Genomic DNA, 15,509 nt, shown 5'->3' with positions numbered 1-15,509 from the left:
TCCTTGTGTCCCCCCCATCCCTGGGACCCCAACCTGGGACCCCCATTCCCCAGGATCTCCATGGCCCAGCACCCCATTCCCAAGGAACCCCGTCCTGTCCATTCCATCCCCTGGAATCCCCCTTTCCCCAGCACCTTGGCTCTTCCAGGACCCCCATTCCCACGGGACCCCCATCCCATGACCCCAAATCCCTGGAGCCCACGTTCCCCTGGCACTCCCATCCCTGAGTCCCCCCAGCCCTGGGCACCCCCATTCCCATGGGACCCCCATTCCCAGGGACTCCCCCTCCTCAGCACCCCCATTCCCATGGCACCCCCATTCCCAGTGACACCCCATCCTCAGCACCCCCATTCCGAGTGACTCCCCCTCTTCAGGACCCCCATTCCCAGTGACACCCCCTCCTCAGCACCCCCATTCCCAGTGACACCCCATCCTCAGCACCCCCATTCCCAGTGACTCCCCCTCCTCAGCACCCCCAATCCCAGGGACCCCATTGCCCTGGGACCCCCCCATTCCCCTGGACACCCATCCCTGGCACCCCAAACCCCCTAAGCCCCCACTCCTGGGAGCCCCAATATCCCACCGTGTGCCACCCAGCCTTGTCCCCACCCTGTCCCCATCCTGTCCCCACCCTGCCCCCACCGTGTTCCACCCCCACGTGGGGACAAGATGTAAATTCTCTTCCTTCCCCTTTAGCTCAAGAGCCACCAGGCTGGGGACAGGTGGCCCTGGCAGCGAGTGACAGCTGGGGACACCGGGATGGCCGGGAGGGTGGCACTGCTCCTGTGGGGTGAGTGCCACGGGGGTGGCAGAGATTGCTGGGGAGGGGGCACAGGGGGGCACGGGGGTCCCCTGATGTCCCCAAGGCCAGCAGGGCCAGTGGGGGACAGAGCCAGTGTCACCCCAGAGTGGGGTGGCCCTGGGGACAGGGATGGGGGGACAGGGATGTGGGACAGGATTTGGGGACAGGGATGTGGGGACAGGGATTGGGGGACAGGAATGTGGGACAGGGATGGGGGAAAGGATTTGGGGACAGGGATGTGGGGACAGCGATGTGGGGACAGGGATGTGGGGACAGGGATTTGGGGTTTGGCACTGTGGGGCTGGGGCAGCTGTGGGGACAGGGGGACAGGGATGCAGGGACAAGGGGACAAACACCACGAGGATGTGGCCATGGGGACAGGGCCATGGGGATGTGCCTGTGGGGCTGGCAGGGGTGACCCGTGCCAGCCTGGGGTGGCCGCAGTGTCCCCGTGGCGTCCGTGTCACCTGAGCACGGCGCGTGGGCAGCTGTGACAGAGCTGTCCCCTGGGAGCCTCTCCAGACCTGCTGGGGACTGTCCCCGAGCACTTTCCCACCAGAACTGCTGTCCCCACGGGGACAGCTCGGGGACAGCCCCCACACCCCCTGTCCCCGTGCTGCTGTCCCCATGGTGCCACCCTCACCCAGCCCTGTCCCTTCTCCCTTCCAGCCCAGACCCTCGGCCTCGCTGGTGAGTCCTCAGGGGATGCCATGACCCCGCTGTCCCCAGCCCCACACTGGCCCTGCCAGGCTGGTGTCCCCTGTCACCCACAGGTGCCCAGTGCTGGCCCTGGCAGGCTGGTGTCCCCTGTCACCCACAGGTGCCCAGTGCTGGCCCTGGCAGGCTGGTGTCCCCTGTCACCCGCAGGTGCCCAGACCACCCAGCTCCTCGTGAAGCCCCCCTGGAGGCCGGCGGTGCTGTGGGACCGGGTGACCCTGACCTGCCAGGGCTCGGGGACCGCCGGTGCCACCACCTGGTACAAGGACTGGGAGCACTGGGGGCAGCAGGGACGTGACCACCTCATTGTCACCGAGAGTGGCACCTACACATGTTACAGACCCGGCACTGGGCGCAGCCCCTCCGTGACAGTCTTAGATGGTGAGGAGGGTTTGGGTGTCCCCAGCCTGGTACCCATGGGGACCCTGAGGGCTCTGGGTGGGCTCCGCTCCATGGGTCACCTCCTGTGTGACCTGAGCCCGTCCCCTGCTCTGGAGACATCCCAGTGTTGGGGGATCCCAGTGCTGGATTTGGGGACCCCTGGTGCGCTGGGTGTCACCCAATGGGGGGTCCCGGTGCCATCGGGTGTGACAGGAGCCCTCTGTCCCCAGACTGGCTGGTGCTGCAGGTGCCGGTGCAGGCGCTGCTGGAGGGGGACACGGTGACACTGCGCTGCCGGAGCTGGGAGAACACGAAGGTCACATCGGTGTCCTTCTACCGAGAGGAGACAGAACTGGAGAGGCTCCGTGATGGCACCGAGCTGTCCCTGTCCCCTCTGCAGCAGAACCACAGCGGCCGCTACAGCTGCAGGGGCTGGGTGGGATACTGGGGGTCAGAGAAGTTGAGGTGGTCAGAGCCGGTGACAGTGACAGTGCACGGTGAGCACCCCACAGCTGCCACCCTGACACCCCCACAGCCCCTCCCCAGGGATGCCGGCTCACAAATCCCCCTCCCCTCTCCCTCCCAGAGCTCTTCACAGAGCCGGTGCTGGTGCTGGAGGGTCCCCCCGAGCCCACCGAGGGGTCCCCCCTGACTCTCAGCTGCCTCAGCACCCCCAGCCCCCTGCGGCCCCGAGCCCCCCTCCTGCACGTGTTCTACCGGGACGGGCAGGTGGTGGGGGGCCCGCAGGGGTCCCCGCAGCTGCTGGTGCCCGCCGTGGGGGTCTCCCACTCGGGGGATTACGGCTGTGAGGTGCGATCCGAGGGCGGGGCCGTGCGGAAGAGCAGCGCCCGGCTCCGCGTCACGGTGCGCAGTGAGTGCGGGGATGGGCACGGGGAGCCCCCTCAGCCTCCTGGGATCCCCTGGTCGGGGACCCCCATCACTGCCTGGGGACCCCCATCACTGCCTGGGGACCCCCAGCCCTCCCTGACACCTTGCCCGGCTCCCCCAGCCCTGACTTGCTGCCCCCAGCCCTTCCCGACTCCATCCTCGGGTTCCCCCATCACTGCCCCGAGTCCTCCCGTCCCTTCCCGGATCCCACCCCGGGTCCCCCCCATCCCTTTCCGGGTCCCTTCCCGGGTCCCCCAGCCCTACCTGGGGACCCCCAGCCCTCCCTGACACCATCCCCGGCTCTCCCCATCGCTGCCCGGGTCCCTCCCCACTCCTTCCATCCTTCCCCGGCTCCCCCCGCCGTGCCCCGGGTCCCCCCATTCCTTCCCGGGTCCCTTCCTGGGTCCCCCCATCCCTTCTCGGGTGCCACCCCGGGTCCCCCAGCCCCGTCTGGGCACCCCCACCCTTCCCTGACACCTTTTCCGTGTCCCCCCATTACTGCCCGGGACCCCCATCCCTGTCCCCGGGTCCCCCCATTCCTTCCCAGGTCCCACTCCGGGACCCCCATTCCTGCCTCGTGTCCCCTCATCTCTGGCCCTGCTCCCCCCCACGCCTTCCCAGGTCCCTCCCCAGGTGCCCCCATCCCTGTCTGTGTCCCCTCACCCCTCCCTGGTGTCACCCCCGTCCCTCTCCCGGTGTCCCCTCCCTGTCCCCCCCATCCCCCCCGTTTCCAAGCCCCCCCCATCTCTGCACCCCCCTCCCTCCCTGGGGTCCCCCTGCCCCTCTGTGACCCCCCCGGGTCCCTCACTGTCCCCTGCTGTCCCCCCCTCCTGCAGGGGTCCCGCCCTCGGGGGTGTCCCTGTCAGCGCAGCCCCCCGGGGCACAGGTGGCACTTGGGGACAGCCTGGAGCTGAACTGCACGGTGGCCGCGGGGACAGGTCCCCTGTCCTTCTCCTGGCACCGGGAGGGCTCGGGGGCACCGCTGGGCACCGGCCCCCACCTGGAGCTGCACCACCTTGGGGACAATGACAGCGGCCAGTACCGGTGCCGGGTCAGTGACGGGGACAGCGTGGCCGAGAGTGACCCCCTGAATGTCACCGTCCTGGGTGAGCGGGACCCTCGGGCTGGGGGTGACCCCCCCCATGGCACCCTCATCCCACCTCGCCCGGTGCCAGCCCCGTCTGTGTCCGCACAGTGCCCGTGGCCAATGCCACCATCACCCCATGTCCTGTGTCCCCCACAGTGCCCATGGCCAATGCCACCATCACCCCATGTCCTGTGTCCCCCACAGTGCCCGTGGCCAATGCCACCATCACCCTCAGCCCCATCTGTGTCCCCACAGTGCCCATGGCCAATGCCACCATCACTCCCGGTCCCCTCTCTGTGTCCGCACAGTGCCCGTGGCCAATGTCACCATCACCCCCTGTCCCCTCTCTGTGTCCCCACAGTGCCCATGGCCAATGCCACCATCACCCTCAGCCCTCTCTCTGTCCCCACAGTGCCTGTGGCCAATGCCACCATCACCCCCAGCCCTGTGTCCGCACAGTGCCCATGGCCAATGTCACCATCACCCTCAGCCCTCTCTCTGTCCCCACAGTGCCTGTGGCCAATGCCACCATCACCCCCGGTCCCCTCTCTCTGTCCCCACAGTGCCCATGGCCAATGCCACCATCACCCTCAGCCCTGTCTCTGTCCCCACAGTGCCCATGGCTAATGCCACCATCACCCCCTGTCCCCTCTCTGTGTCCCCACAGTGCCCATGGCCAATGCCACCATCACCCCATGTCCCCTGTCTGTGTCCCCACAGTGTCCATGGCCAATGCCACCATCACCCTCAGCCCTCTCTCTGTCCCCACAGTGTCCATGGCCAATGCCACCATCACCCTCAGCCCTCTCTCTGTCCCCGCAGTGCCCGTGGCCAATGCCACCATCACCCCCGGTCCCCTGTCACACCAGGTGCATGCAGGTGACAACGTGACCCTGCACTGCTCAGTGCAGGTGGGCTCAGCCCCTGTCACCTTCACCTGGCTGCACAACGGGCGGGAGGTGGCCCAGGGTCCCCTCCTGGAGTTTGGGGACATCGATGTGGGACATTCGGGCACCTACCAGTGCGTGGCCACCAACCAGCTGGGACAGGACGGGCACCGCGTGTTCCGGGCACTCAGCCCTGAGCTGGCCCTGGAGGTGACAACGTGGGGACATGGGGACACAGGTGATGGCACTCGGGGACACTGCGGGGGGCTTGGAATCCCGGGTTTGTCCCTGGAGGTGACACGGAGGGGACAGAGCAGAGGTGGCATCACTCGAGGGGAGCTTGGAGCCTTGGATTTGTTCCCGCTCTGTCCCCGGTGACACGGAGGGGACACAGAGGTGACACAGATGTGACGGGGCACAGGTGGCGTCACTCGGGGTCGCAGTGGGGGTGCAGCCCCCCCAGGTGACCCCAAAGTGTCCCCTCTGTCCCCAGCAGTGGCCGCAGGGGTTGGCAGCTCCCTCCTGGCCCTGGTCCTGCTCGGGGCGGCCATCGTGGGCTGGCGGCGGTGCCACCGCCAGGGTGGGTGACAATGGGGACAGTGGGGACAATGGGGACAGTGGGGACAATGAGGACAGTGGGGACAGTGGGGACAATGGGGACAGTGGGATGGGGACAATGGGGACAGTGGGAACAGTGGGGTGGGGATAGTGGGGACAGTGGAGACAATGGGGTAGGGACAATGGGGACAGTGGGGACAATGGGGTAGGGACAATGGGGACAGTGGGGACAATGGGGACAGTGGGGACAATGAGGACAGTGGGGACAGTGGGGACAATGGGGACAGTGGGATGGGGACAATGGGGACAGTGGGGACAGTGGGGACAATGGGGACAATGGGGACAGTGGGGACAATGGGGACAATGGGGACAGTGGGGACAAAGGGGTGGGGACAATGGGGGAGATAATGGGGGGACAATGGGGACACAGTGGGGACAATGGGGACAAAGGGGTGGGGACAATGGCGACAATGGGGGAGATGATGGGGGACAATGGGGACAATGGGGTGGGGACAATGGGGACAGTGGGACAAAGGGAGCAATGGGGACAATGGGGACAATGTGGTGGACAATGGGGACAATGGGGACAATGGGGACAATGGGATGGGGACAATGGGATGGGGACAATGGGGGGACGCTGAGGACAATGAGGACAATGGAGTCGGGACAGCGGGGACAGTGGGGACAATGGGGTGGGTGGCAATGGGGACAATTGGGACAACGGGATGGGGACAATTTTGGGGTCCCCTGACCCCATTGTCACCCCATTGTCACCCCATTGTCACCCCCTTTCCCGCAGCCCCCAGGACGGCCCAGGACAGGTGAGTGGGGGGGGGGGGCCCGGGGGTGTCCCCGTGTCCCCAGATGCCACCTGGAGGCCACCCCCTGTCCCCATTGTCCCCGCAGGACCCCCGTGGTGTCCCTCGAGGGGGAGGAGGTGCTCTACAGCCACGTGGTGCCCACGGCGAGGGCGGCGGGTGAGCGGGGACAGCGGGTGGCACCGGGGGTGGCACCGGGGGTGGCACCGGGGGTGACACCGGGGTCCCAAATGTCACTCCCGGGGAGATGCCGGGTCCCCAAATGGCACCCAGGGGACAGCAGTGACATCAACAGGAATGTGCTGTGATACTGGGGGGCACTGGGGGACACTGGGTGGCACTGGGGGTGGCACCAGGGTGACACTGGGGGCCTGGGGGTGGCACTGGGTGGCACTGGGGGTGGCACATGGTCCCCAAATGCCAGCCAGGAGATGGGAGGAGTGCGGGCACAGGGACGTGGCACCCGTGGGTGGCACTGGGTGGCACCGGTGTCTCCTGTAGGGTCCCCAAGTGCCACCCCCGAGGAGCCCCAGGTGACCTACGCGGAGCTGCGGGGACCGAGGTGGCAGCCGGGGGACAGCGGGGACTACGAGAACGTGCTGTGACACCGGGGTGGCACCGGGGGGTGGCACTGGGTCCCTGGTGACACCCAGGGGACAGCGGTGACATCCACGAGACCGTGCTGTGACACTGGGGTGGCACTGGGTGACACTGGGGACAGCCACACGCGTGTGTCCCCTCATTCCCTGGGTGCCCACCCTGCCCGTGGCCACCGTCCCTCTGTCCCTGTCCCTGTCACTGTCCCCTCCCCATGGCCACTGTCCCTCTGTCCCTGTCCCTGTCACTGTCCCCTCCCCATGGCCACTGTCCCTCTGTCCCTGTCCCTGTCCCCTCCCTGTGGCCGCCGGGACCTGTCCCTGTCACTGTCCCTGTCCCTTGTGACCGTGGCCACCACAAGCTGCTGGCAGCTGGCCTTGTCCCCTCCCTGTGGCCACCAGGACCTGTCCCTGTCCCCTCCCTGTGGCCACCATCCCTTTGTCCCTGTCGCCTCCTGGTGGCCACCAGGACCTGTCCCTGTCCCTCTGTCCCTGTCCCTCTGTCCCTCCAAGCCGCAGGAATTTGGGACAATCCCAAGAACGAGCCCAGAGTGACCCCGAGTGACCCCCGGGGGGGGTTTGGGGACAGCCCGGGGGGGTCCCGGGGAGCGGAGCCCCCCCCGATGGAAGGAAGAAAAGTGAAACTTTGATTTCTGTCTCATTTCTCATTTTTCTGGACAATAAATTCAATTCTTGTCCCCAAATCCCGCCCGGGACTGGGGGTGGGGGGGTACCCAGGGGGGTCCCGGCGGTTTTGGGGGGCTCAGGGTCCGTCCCAACCCCCCCCGAGCAGCTCTGGGGTTGGTCCTCGCTTTGTCCCCAGCGGGGACACGGGGGGACACCGGGGGAGGGGCTGGGACCCCAAAAATGGGACCCCAAAAGCGGGAGGTGGAGGTTCTGGGACCCCAAAACTGGGACCCCAAAAATGGGACCCCAAAAGCGGGAAGTGGAGGTTCTGGGACCCCAAAACTGGGACCCCAAAAATGGGACCCCAAAAGCGGGAGGTGCAGGCTCTGGGACCCCAAAATCTGGGACTTCAGGGAGTAGGACCCCAATAATTGGGATGGGACTCGCAATCACGGTTCCCATTCCCCGTTCCCGTTCCTGTTCCCGCTCCCCTTCCTATTCCCGATCCCAATCCCATTCCCGCTCCTGTTCCCGCTTCCGTTCCCGTTCCCATTCTAACTCCAGACCCCGTTCCCATTCCCATTCCCGTTCCCCATCCCGTTCCCATTCCCATCCCCGTTCCCGTTCTGGTTCTCGCTCTCATTCCCGTTCCCGTTCCCGTTCCCTCTCCCGTTCCTAATCCCGCTCCCGCTCCCGTTCCTGGTTCCGTTCCGGGTTTTCCAAGGGGCGTGGCCAGGGGAGGGGGCGTGTCCTCGGGGGCGGGAAGGGGCGTGTCCCGAGGCAGCGCCCCCTGGCGGCCGAGGGCGGAGCGGGCCAAGATGGCGGCGGAGCCGGGTCCGGGCCCGGGGCCCGACGCGGAGCTGGAGGAGCTGCTGGAGAGTGAGGGGGGCCCGGGGGGCACCGGGGGGACCGGGAGTCAGCGGGGTGCGGGGGGGCTGCGCGGCGTTGGGAGCGATGGGGGGCGAGGGGGACCGGGGGTCATTGGGGTGAGGGGGGACCGGGGGGAACCGGGGGTCGTGAGGGGCTGGGGGGGATTTTGGGGTGAGGGTCAGTGGAGTGAGGGGCGTCTGGGCGTTGTTGGGGTCCAGGGGGGTCTGGGGGTCACTGGGGTGAGTGGGGGTCTGGGGGTTATTGGGGTCTGGGGGTTGTTGGGGTCCAGGGGGGTCTGGGGGTCATTGGGGTGAAGGGGGGGATCTGGGGTTATGGGGGTCTGGGGGCAATTGGGGTATAGGGGGATGAGAGTTTTGGGGTGCAGTTATTTGGGTTCAGTTGGGGTGGGTGTTACAGGGGTGCAGTCAGGGGTAGGGGTTATTGTGGTGCAATTTTGGGGTGCAGTTTTTGGGGTAGTGGTTATAGAGGTGCAGTTTTGGGGCGCAGTTTGGGGTAGGGGTTATTGGGGTGCAGTTTTGCAGTAGGGGTTATTGGGGTGCAGCTTTAGAGTGCTGTTTTTGGGGTAGGGGTTGTTGGGGTGCAGTTTTGGGGCAGGGGTTATTGGGGTATAGTTTTAGGGTGCTGTTTTTGTGGTAGGGGTTTTTGCGGTGCAGTTTTGGGGTGCAGCCAGGGGTAGAGGTTATTGAGGTGCAGTTTTTAGGGTGCAGTTCAGCATAGATGTTATTGGGGTGCAGGTTTTGGGGTGCAGCTTTTGGCATAGGGGTTTTTGGGGTGCAGTTTTGCAGTAGGGGTTATTGAGGTGCAGTTTTAGGGTGCAGTTCGGCGTAGAGGTTATTGGGGTGCAGTTTTAGGGTGCAGCTTTTGGGGTAGCAGTTATTGGAGTGCAGTTTTGCAGTAGGGGTTATTGAGGTGCAGTTTTAGGGTGCAGTTCGGCGTAGAGCTTATTGGGGTGCAATTTTGCCGTGCCCCTTGCCCACACACATTCCATGGGCCGTTGCCCATCACCTCCCTGTGGGGCTGCACCCCCATTTCTCTGCCCCCTGACCCCAAATTCCCCCCCTCAGGTGCCCTGGACGACTTCGAGCGCAGCCGCCCCGCGCCCCCTCCCGCTGCCGGCTCCTCCTGCCCCCCTTCCCCGCCCTCAGCCGCCGACTCCGCCAAGGTGAGCGCCCCAAAACCGCGGTGCCGCTTCCCGGGGGCCTCTCCGGGGCCGCGCTGACGCCGCCGTGCCGGGCAGGGCTCGCTCTTCTCCTCGCAGGAAAGGTTCTTCCAGGAGCTCTTCGAGGGCGAGCTGGCGGCGCAGGCGGCGGCCGAGTTCCAGGAGGCCATGCAGGAGCTGGCCCGGCAGGAGCCACAGCTGGTGGAGCAGTTCCAGAAGCTCTCGGAGGCTGCTGGGAAAGTCGGTGGGTGGGGTGGGGTGGGATGGGGTCACGGCCCTGGAAAGGGTGTCCTGGTTATCCGCCGTGCCAATCCCAAATGGAGTTGTTGCCCTGTTTGGGATTGGGGACAGCACCCCAGCACGACCCCGTGTTATTCCCATTATTCCCGTTATCCCCCAATCCCTAATCCCATCTGGAATTGTTTCCCCTATTTGGGAGTGGGGACAGCACCCCAGCAGGGTCCTGCATTATTCCCATTGTTCCCATCTGGAATTGTTTCCCCTGTTTGGGATTGGGAACAGCACCCCAGCAGGGTCCTGCATTGTTCCCATTGTTCCCATTGTTCCCATTGTTCCCGTTGTTCCCATTGTTCCCAATTCCTAATCCCATCTGAAGTTGTTCCCGTGTTTGAGAATGGGGACAGCGCCTTAGTGGGACCCTGCACTATTCCCATTATCCCCAACCCCATCCCATTCCCATTCCTAACCCGATCCCAACCCCATTCCCACCCCATCTCAACCCATCCCACCCCCATCCCAACCCCATCCCATTCCTGACCCCATTCCCATTCCCAACCCCATCCCAATCCCAAATTCATCTCACACCATTCCCACCCCATTTCCAACCCCATCCCAACCCCATTCCAATCCCCATCCCATTCCCATCCCAACCCCATTCCCACCCCATTTCCAACCCCATCTCAACCCATCCCATCCCCATCCCAACCCCATCCCATTCCTGACCCCATTCCCATTCCCAACCCCATCCCAATCCCAAATCCATCCCAACCCCATCCCATTCCCATCCAATCCCCATCCCAGTCCTAAATTCATCCCACATCATTCCCTCCCCATTTCCAACCCTATCCCAACCCCATTCCAATCCCCATCCCAATCCCAAATCCATCCCAACCCCATTCCCACCCCAACCCCATTCCCACCCCATTCCCAATCCCATCCCAACCCCAAACCCATCCCGCCCCTCAGGCAGCGACGCGGCCTCGCAGCAGGAATTCACCTCCTGCCTCAAGGAGACCCTGAGCGGGCTGGCCAAGAACGCCAGTGACCTCCAGGTACCCCTCCCTCCCTCCCTCCCAGCCCTTCCTGGGGGTCCCAGGGGTGTCCCGGGGGTCCCGGGGGCTCACGGGGTCCCGGGGGTCCCGCAGAATTCCCCCAGATCCGAGGAGGAGCTGGCCAAGGCCCTGGAGGGGCTGGGGCTGGACGAGGGCGGCGGCGACGGCGTCCTGCCCGTCATGCGCAGCATCATGGAGTCCCTGCTGTCCAAGGACGTGCTCTACCCCTCCCTCAAGGAGATCACCGAGAAGGTGGGACCCCAAAAACCGGGAGGAACCCCAAAAAAACGGGAGGGGATCCCAAAAAACCTGGGGTCCTTTGGGGTGTGGGAAAATCAGGGGTGTCACGGGGTCGTGGTGCTGTCCCTGCTGTCCAAGGACGTGCTCTGCCCCTTCCCTTGAGATCACCGAGAAGGTGGGACCCCAAAAACCAGGAGGAACCCCAAAAACGGGGAGGGAACCCTAAAAAACCGGGAGGAGACCCCAAAAGAACTGAGGGGATCTCCAAAATCCTGGAGGGATTAGTGGGAAACTCTGGGGTGTCACGGGGTCGTGGTGCAGTCCCTGCTGTCCAAGGATGTCTCTGTCCCTCCCTCAAGGAGATCACCGAGAAGGTGGGACCCCAAAAACCGGGAGGGACCCCAAAAAACTGGGAGGGGACCCCAAAAAATGAGGAGGGCGACCCCAAAAACCTGGGAGTGGGGGGGGGGGTCATCTCTGAAATGGGGAGAAGTTCTGTAAAAACTTGGGGTTCCCTGCTGTCCCCTGTGGGGTCTGTCCCTGTCACCCCCAGGGTTGTACTGGGACATTTCCCCCTTTTCTCTGGGATATCTGGGGTGCCATGGGGGATTTGGGGGTTCACATGGGGGATTTGGGGGTTCACATGGGGGATTTGGGGCTTCCCTTGGTGTCCCTGAGTGTCCCCAGTACCCGGAGTGGCTGTGGCAGCACGAGGGGTCCCTGTCCTTGGAGCGGGGCACAGCAGAGGCTGATGGGGCTGGGATTGGCTGGGATTTGGGGGTTCCACAGGGGAATTGGGGGTTCCCTTGCTGTCCCCTCGCTGTCCCCTGAGTGTCCCCAGTACCCAGAGTGGCTGCAGCAGCACGAGGGGTTCCTGTCCCCAGAGCAGCATGCACAGCTTGGGGGGCAACAGGCGCTGATGGGGCTGGGATTGGCTGGGATTTGGGGGTTCCTGCAGTGACCCCGGTGTCCCCTCACTGTCCCCTGCTGTCCCCAGTACCCGGAGTGGCTGCGGCAGCACGAGGGGTCCCTGTCCCCGGAACAGCATGCACAGTTCAGGGGCAACTGATGGGGCTGGGATTTGGGGGTCTCATGGTGGATTTGGGTGTTCCCATAATGTCCCCTTGATGTCCCCTGGGTGTCCCCAGTACCCGGAGTGGCTGCGGCAGGATGAGGGCTCACTGTCCCCAGAGCAGCGGGCACAGTTTGGGGGGCAGCAGGCGCTGATGGGGCTGGGATTTGGGGTTCTCATGATGGACTTGGGAGTTCCCACAATGTCCCCTCACTGTCCCCTGGGTGTCCCCTCGATGTCCCCAGTACCCGGAGTGGCTGCAGCAGGATGAGAGCTCCCTGTCCCCAGAGCAGCATGCACAGTTCAGGGCGCAGCAGGCGCTGATGGGGCTGGGATTGGCTGGGATTTGGGGGTTCCTGCAGTGACCCCAGTGTCCCCTCACTGTCCCCTGCTGTCCCCAGTACCCGGAGTGGCTGCGTCAGCACGAGGGGTCCCTGTCCCTGGAGCAGCGGGCGCGGTTCTGCCAGCAGCAGGCGCTGATGGGGCTGGGATTGGCTGGGATTTGGGGGATCCTACAATGTCCCCTCGCTGTCCCCTGCTGTCCCCAGTACCCGGAGTGGCTGCGGCAGCACGAGGGCTCGCTGTCCCCGGAGCAGCGGGCGCGGTTCTGCCAGCAGCAGGCGCTGATGCTGCGGATCTGCGCGGAGCTGGAGCGGGAGCGGCCGGAGGAGCCCGAGGGGCAGCGCCGGGAGCGCTTCGAGACCCTGCTGGACCTGATGCAGCAGGTGCAGCCCGGGAGTGCCACCCTGGGTCACCCCCGTGTCACCCCCTGGGGCCCTGGGTCACCTCCGTGTCACCCCCGTGTCACCCCCGGGTCCCTCTGACCCCACCCGGGGCTCTGGGTCGCCCCCGTGTCACCCCCTGGGGCCCTGGGTCACCCCTGTGTCACCCCCGGGTTCTTCTGACCCCACCTGGGGCTCTGGGTCACCCCCGTGTCACCCCCTGGGGCCCTGGGTCACCCCCGTGTCACCCCCGTGTCACCCCCGGGTCCTTCTGACCCCACCTGGGGCTCTGGGTCACCCCCGTGTCACCCCCTCCTCCGGGCCCTGGGTCCCCTCTGTGTCCCCTCCATGTCACCCTTGGGTCCCTGGGTCCCCTCCGTGTCCCCTCCATGTCACCTCCCTGTCCCCTCTGTGTCCCTGTGTCCCCTCTGACCCCCCCCATGTCCCTCTGTCCTGTCTGTCCCCTCTGTGTCCCCATGTCCCCCTCTGTGTCCCCTCCTGTGTCCCCATGTCCCCCGCCATGTCTCTGTGTCCCCTCCTGTGTCCCTCTGACCCCCCCATGTCCCTCCCATGTCCTTCTGTCCCCCCATGTCCCTCTGTCCCTGCCATGTCCTCTCTGATGTCCCCATGTCCCCCCATGTCCCTGTGTCTCCTCTGTGTCCCTGTGTCCCCTCTGACTCCCCATGTCCCTCTGTCCTGCCTGTCCCCTCCTGTGCCCCTGTGTCCCCCTCTGTGTCCCCATGTCCCCCTCTGTGTCCCCGTGTCCCCCTCTGTGTCCCTCTGTCCCCTCTGTCCCCTCTGTGTCCCCGTGTCCCCCCCATGTCCCCATGTCCCCTCTGTGTCCCTCTGTGTCCCTCTGTCCCCTCTGTGTCCCCATGTCCCCCTCTGTGTCCCCATGTCCCCCTCTGTGTCCCTCTGTCCCCTCTGTCCCCTCTGTGTCCCCGTGTCCCCCCCATGTCCCCATGTCCCCTCTGTGTCCCTCTGTCCCCTCTCATGTCCCCCCCGTGTCCCCTCTGTGTCCCCTCACAGCTGCAGGACCTGGGCCACCCCCCCAAGGAGCTGGCAGGGGACACGGTGAGTGTTTGGGGACACCCCTGAAGGGTTTGGGGTGGTCCCAAAGAATTGGGGTGGCCCTAAAACATTGGGGTGGTCCCAAAGAACTGGGGGGACCCCAAAGGATTTGGGGTGAGCTCATGGAATTGGGGAGGTCCCATTAAAATTGGGGTGAGCTCACAGATTTGGGATGGCCTCAAGAGATTTGGAGTGACCTCAAAACATTGGGGTGACCCCACAGAATTGGGGTGACCCCATAGAACTGGGGTCATCCCACAGAATTGGGGTGACCTCATAAGATTGAGGCTGATCCTATAGATTTGGGGTGACCCCATAGATTTGGGGTGGTCCCATCGATTTGGGATGACTCCAAAAGAGCTGGGGTGACCCCATACATTTGGGGTGACCCCACAGAACTGGGGCGCCCCTCCAGCTTTGGGGTGACCCCACAGATTTAGGGTGACTTTATATGTTTGGGGTGACCCCATAGCTTTGGGGTGCCCCCCCGGCTGTGGGATGACCCCATTCATTTGGGGTGACCCTACAGGTTTGAAGTAACTCCAGAGCTTTGGGGTGACTCCATAGATTTGGGGTGCCCCTCTGGGATTTGGGGTTCCCCCATGGATTTGGGGTTCCCCTCTAGGATTTGGGGTTCTCCCCCAGCTGTGGGGTTCCCCTCTGGGATTTGGGGTTCTCCCCTCTGGGATTTGGGGTTCCCCCATGGATTTGGGGTTCCCCCATGGATTTGGGGTTCTCCCCTCTGGGATTTGGGGTTCTCCCCTCTGGATTTGGGGTTCCCCCATGGATTTGGGGTTCTCCTCCAGGCTGTGGGGTTCTCCCCCAGCTGTGGGGTTCCCCTCTGGGATTTGGGGTTCCCCCATGGATTTGGGGTTCCCCTCCAGGCTGTGGGGTTCTCCCCCAGCTGTGGGGTGCCCCTGTGGGGTTTGGGGTGACCCCACAGTTTTGGGGTGTCCCCACAGTTTTGGGGTGACCCCGGTGTTTCCCCCACAGCCGCCAGGACTGAGCCTGACGGGGGAGCAGTGCCGCCTCATGTAGGGCACGTTTGGGGTGACCCCACGGATTTGGGGTTCCCCCATGGCTTTGGGGCTCCCCCACGGCTTTGGGGCTCCCCCTGAGCTATGGGGCGCCCCCATGGATTTGGGGTGCTCCCCCTGGATTTGGGGTGCTCCCCCTGGATTTGGGGTGCCCCCCCTGGATTTGGGGTGCCCCAGCCCCGGCCCTATAAAGGAGGTGAAGAGGAGCCCAGCAGTGGGGTTGGCGCCTCCCCCCACCCCAATTTGGGGTTTTTTTTTTTGGGGTGGGGGGCGCAGGGACCCCCCCAGTGTGGGGAGGTGTCCCCCCCTCACCCCCCGGTGACCCCAATAAAGAGTTGGTGACGGGAACGGCTGCGCCTGCTCGGGGACCGTGGGGACACTGGGGACACAGAGGGGACATCGGAGACATTGGGGACCCTATAGGGACACTGGGGGGACACTGGGGACATTGGGGACCCTACAGGGACCCTAAATATGCGTGACCCTACAATAACATTGGGATGACCCTGTAATGACCCCATAGCCCCATTGGGGACCCTACAGTGACCCTAAACAGGGGTGACCCTACAATAACATTGTAGTGACCCTTTAATGACCCTATAATGACCCCATTGGGGACCCTAAACAGGGGTGACCCTACAATAACATTGTAGTGACCCTTTAA

The 15,509-nt window shown here is 64.6% G+C and overlaps 2 protein-coding genes across 3 annotated transcripts; both read left to right on the top strand.

The window, feature by feature from the left end:
- The first annotated feature begins 713 nt into the window (after positions 1-713).
- LOC139585022 (Fc receptor-like protein 3) lies at positions 714-7,438 on the top strand. The gene is made up of 11 exons (XM_071417420.1): positions 714-790; positions 1,472-1,492; positions 1,670-1,900; positions 2,131-2,397; positions 2,487-2,771; positions 3,625-3,894; positions 4,698-5,000; positions 5,256-5,342; positions 6,120-6,141; positions 6,227-6,297; positions 6,640-7,438. The coding sequence occupies exons 1-11, from the start codon at positions 760-762 to the stop codon at positions 6,741-6,743; spliced, it is 1,692 nt and encodes a 563-aa protein (XP_071273521.1). The 5' UTR covers positions 714-759; the 3' UTR covers positions 6,744-7,438.
- Positions 7,439-8,090: 652 nt separating this feature from the next.
- On the top strand, positions 8,091-15,193 carry PEX19 (peroxisomal biogenesis factor 19). 2 transcript variants are annotated; one of them, XR_011676907.1, is made up of 9 exons: positions 8,091-8,240; positions 9,317-9,414; positions 9,490-9,655; positions 10,618-10,703; positions 10,797-10,955; positions 12,564-12,740; positions 13,767-13,811; positions 14,802-14,957; positions 14,998-15,193. XR_011676907.1 is itself a non-coding variant. In XM_071417416.1 (8 exons), the coding sequence occupies exons 1-8, from the start codon at positions 8,180-8,182 to the stop codon at positions 14,844-14,846; spliced, it is 837 nt and encodes a 278-aa protein (XP_071273517.1). In that variant the 5' UTR covers positions 8,091-8,179; the 3' UTR covers positions 14,847-15,193. The 2 variants fall into 2 exon arrangements, 1 of the variants encoding a protein (XP_071273517.1); XM_071417416.1 differs by having other exon boundaries at positions 14,802-15,193.
- The last annotated feature ends 316 nt before the right edge of the window (positions 15,194-15,509 follow it).

The sequence above is a fragment of the Agelaius tricolor genome, unplaced genomic scaffold, assembly GCF_023055355.1.
Source record: "Agelaius tricolor isolate 1412-34295 unplaced genomic scaffold, bAgeTri1.0.p SCAF_69, whole genome shotgun sequence".
Taxonomy (NCBI): Eukaryota; Metazoa; Chordata; class Aves; order Passeriformes; family Icteridae; genus Agelaius; species Agelaius tricolor.
The sequence above is the reverse complement of the archived record's forward strand: the minus strand, read 5'-3'. Positions and strand labels throughout refer to the sequence as shown.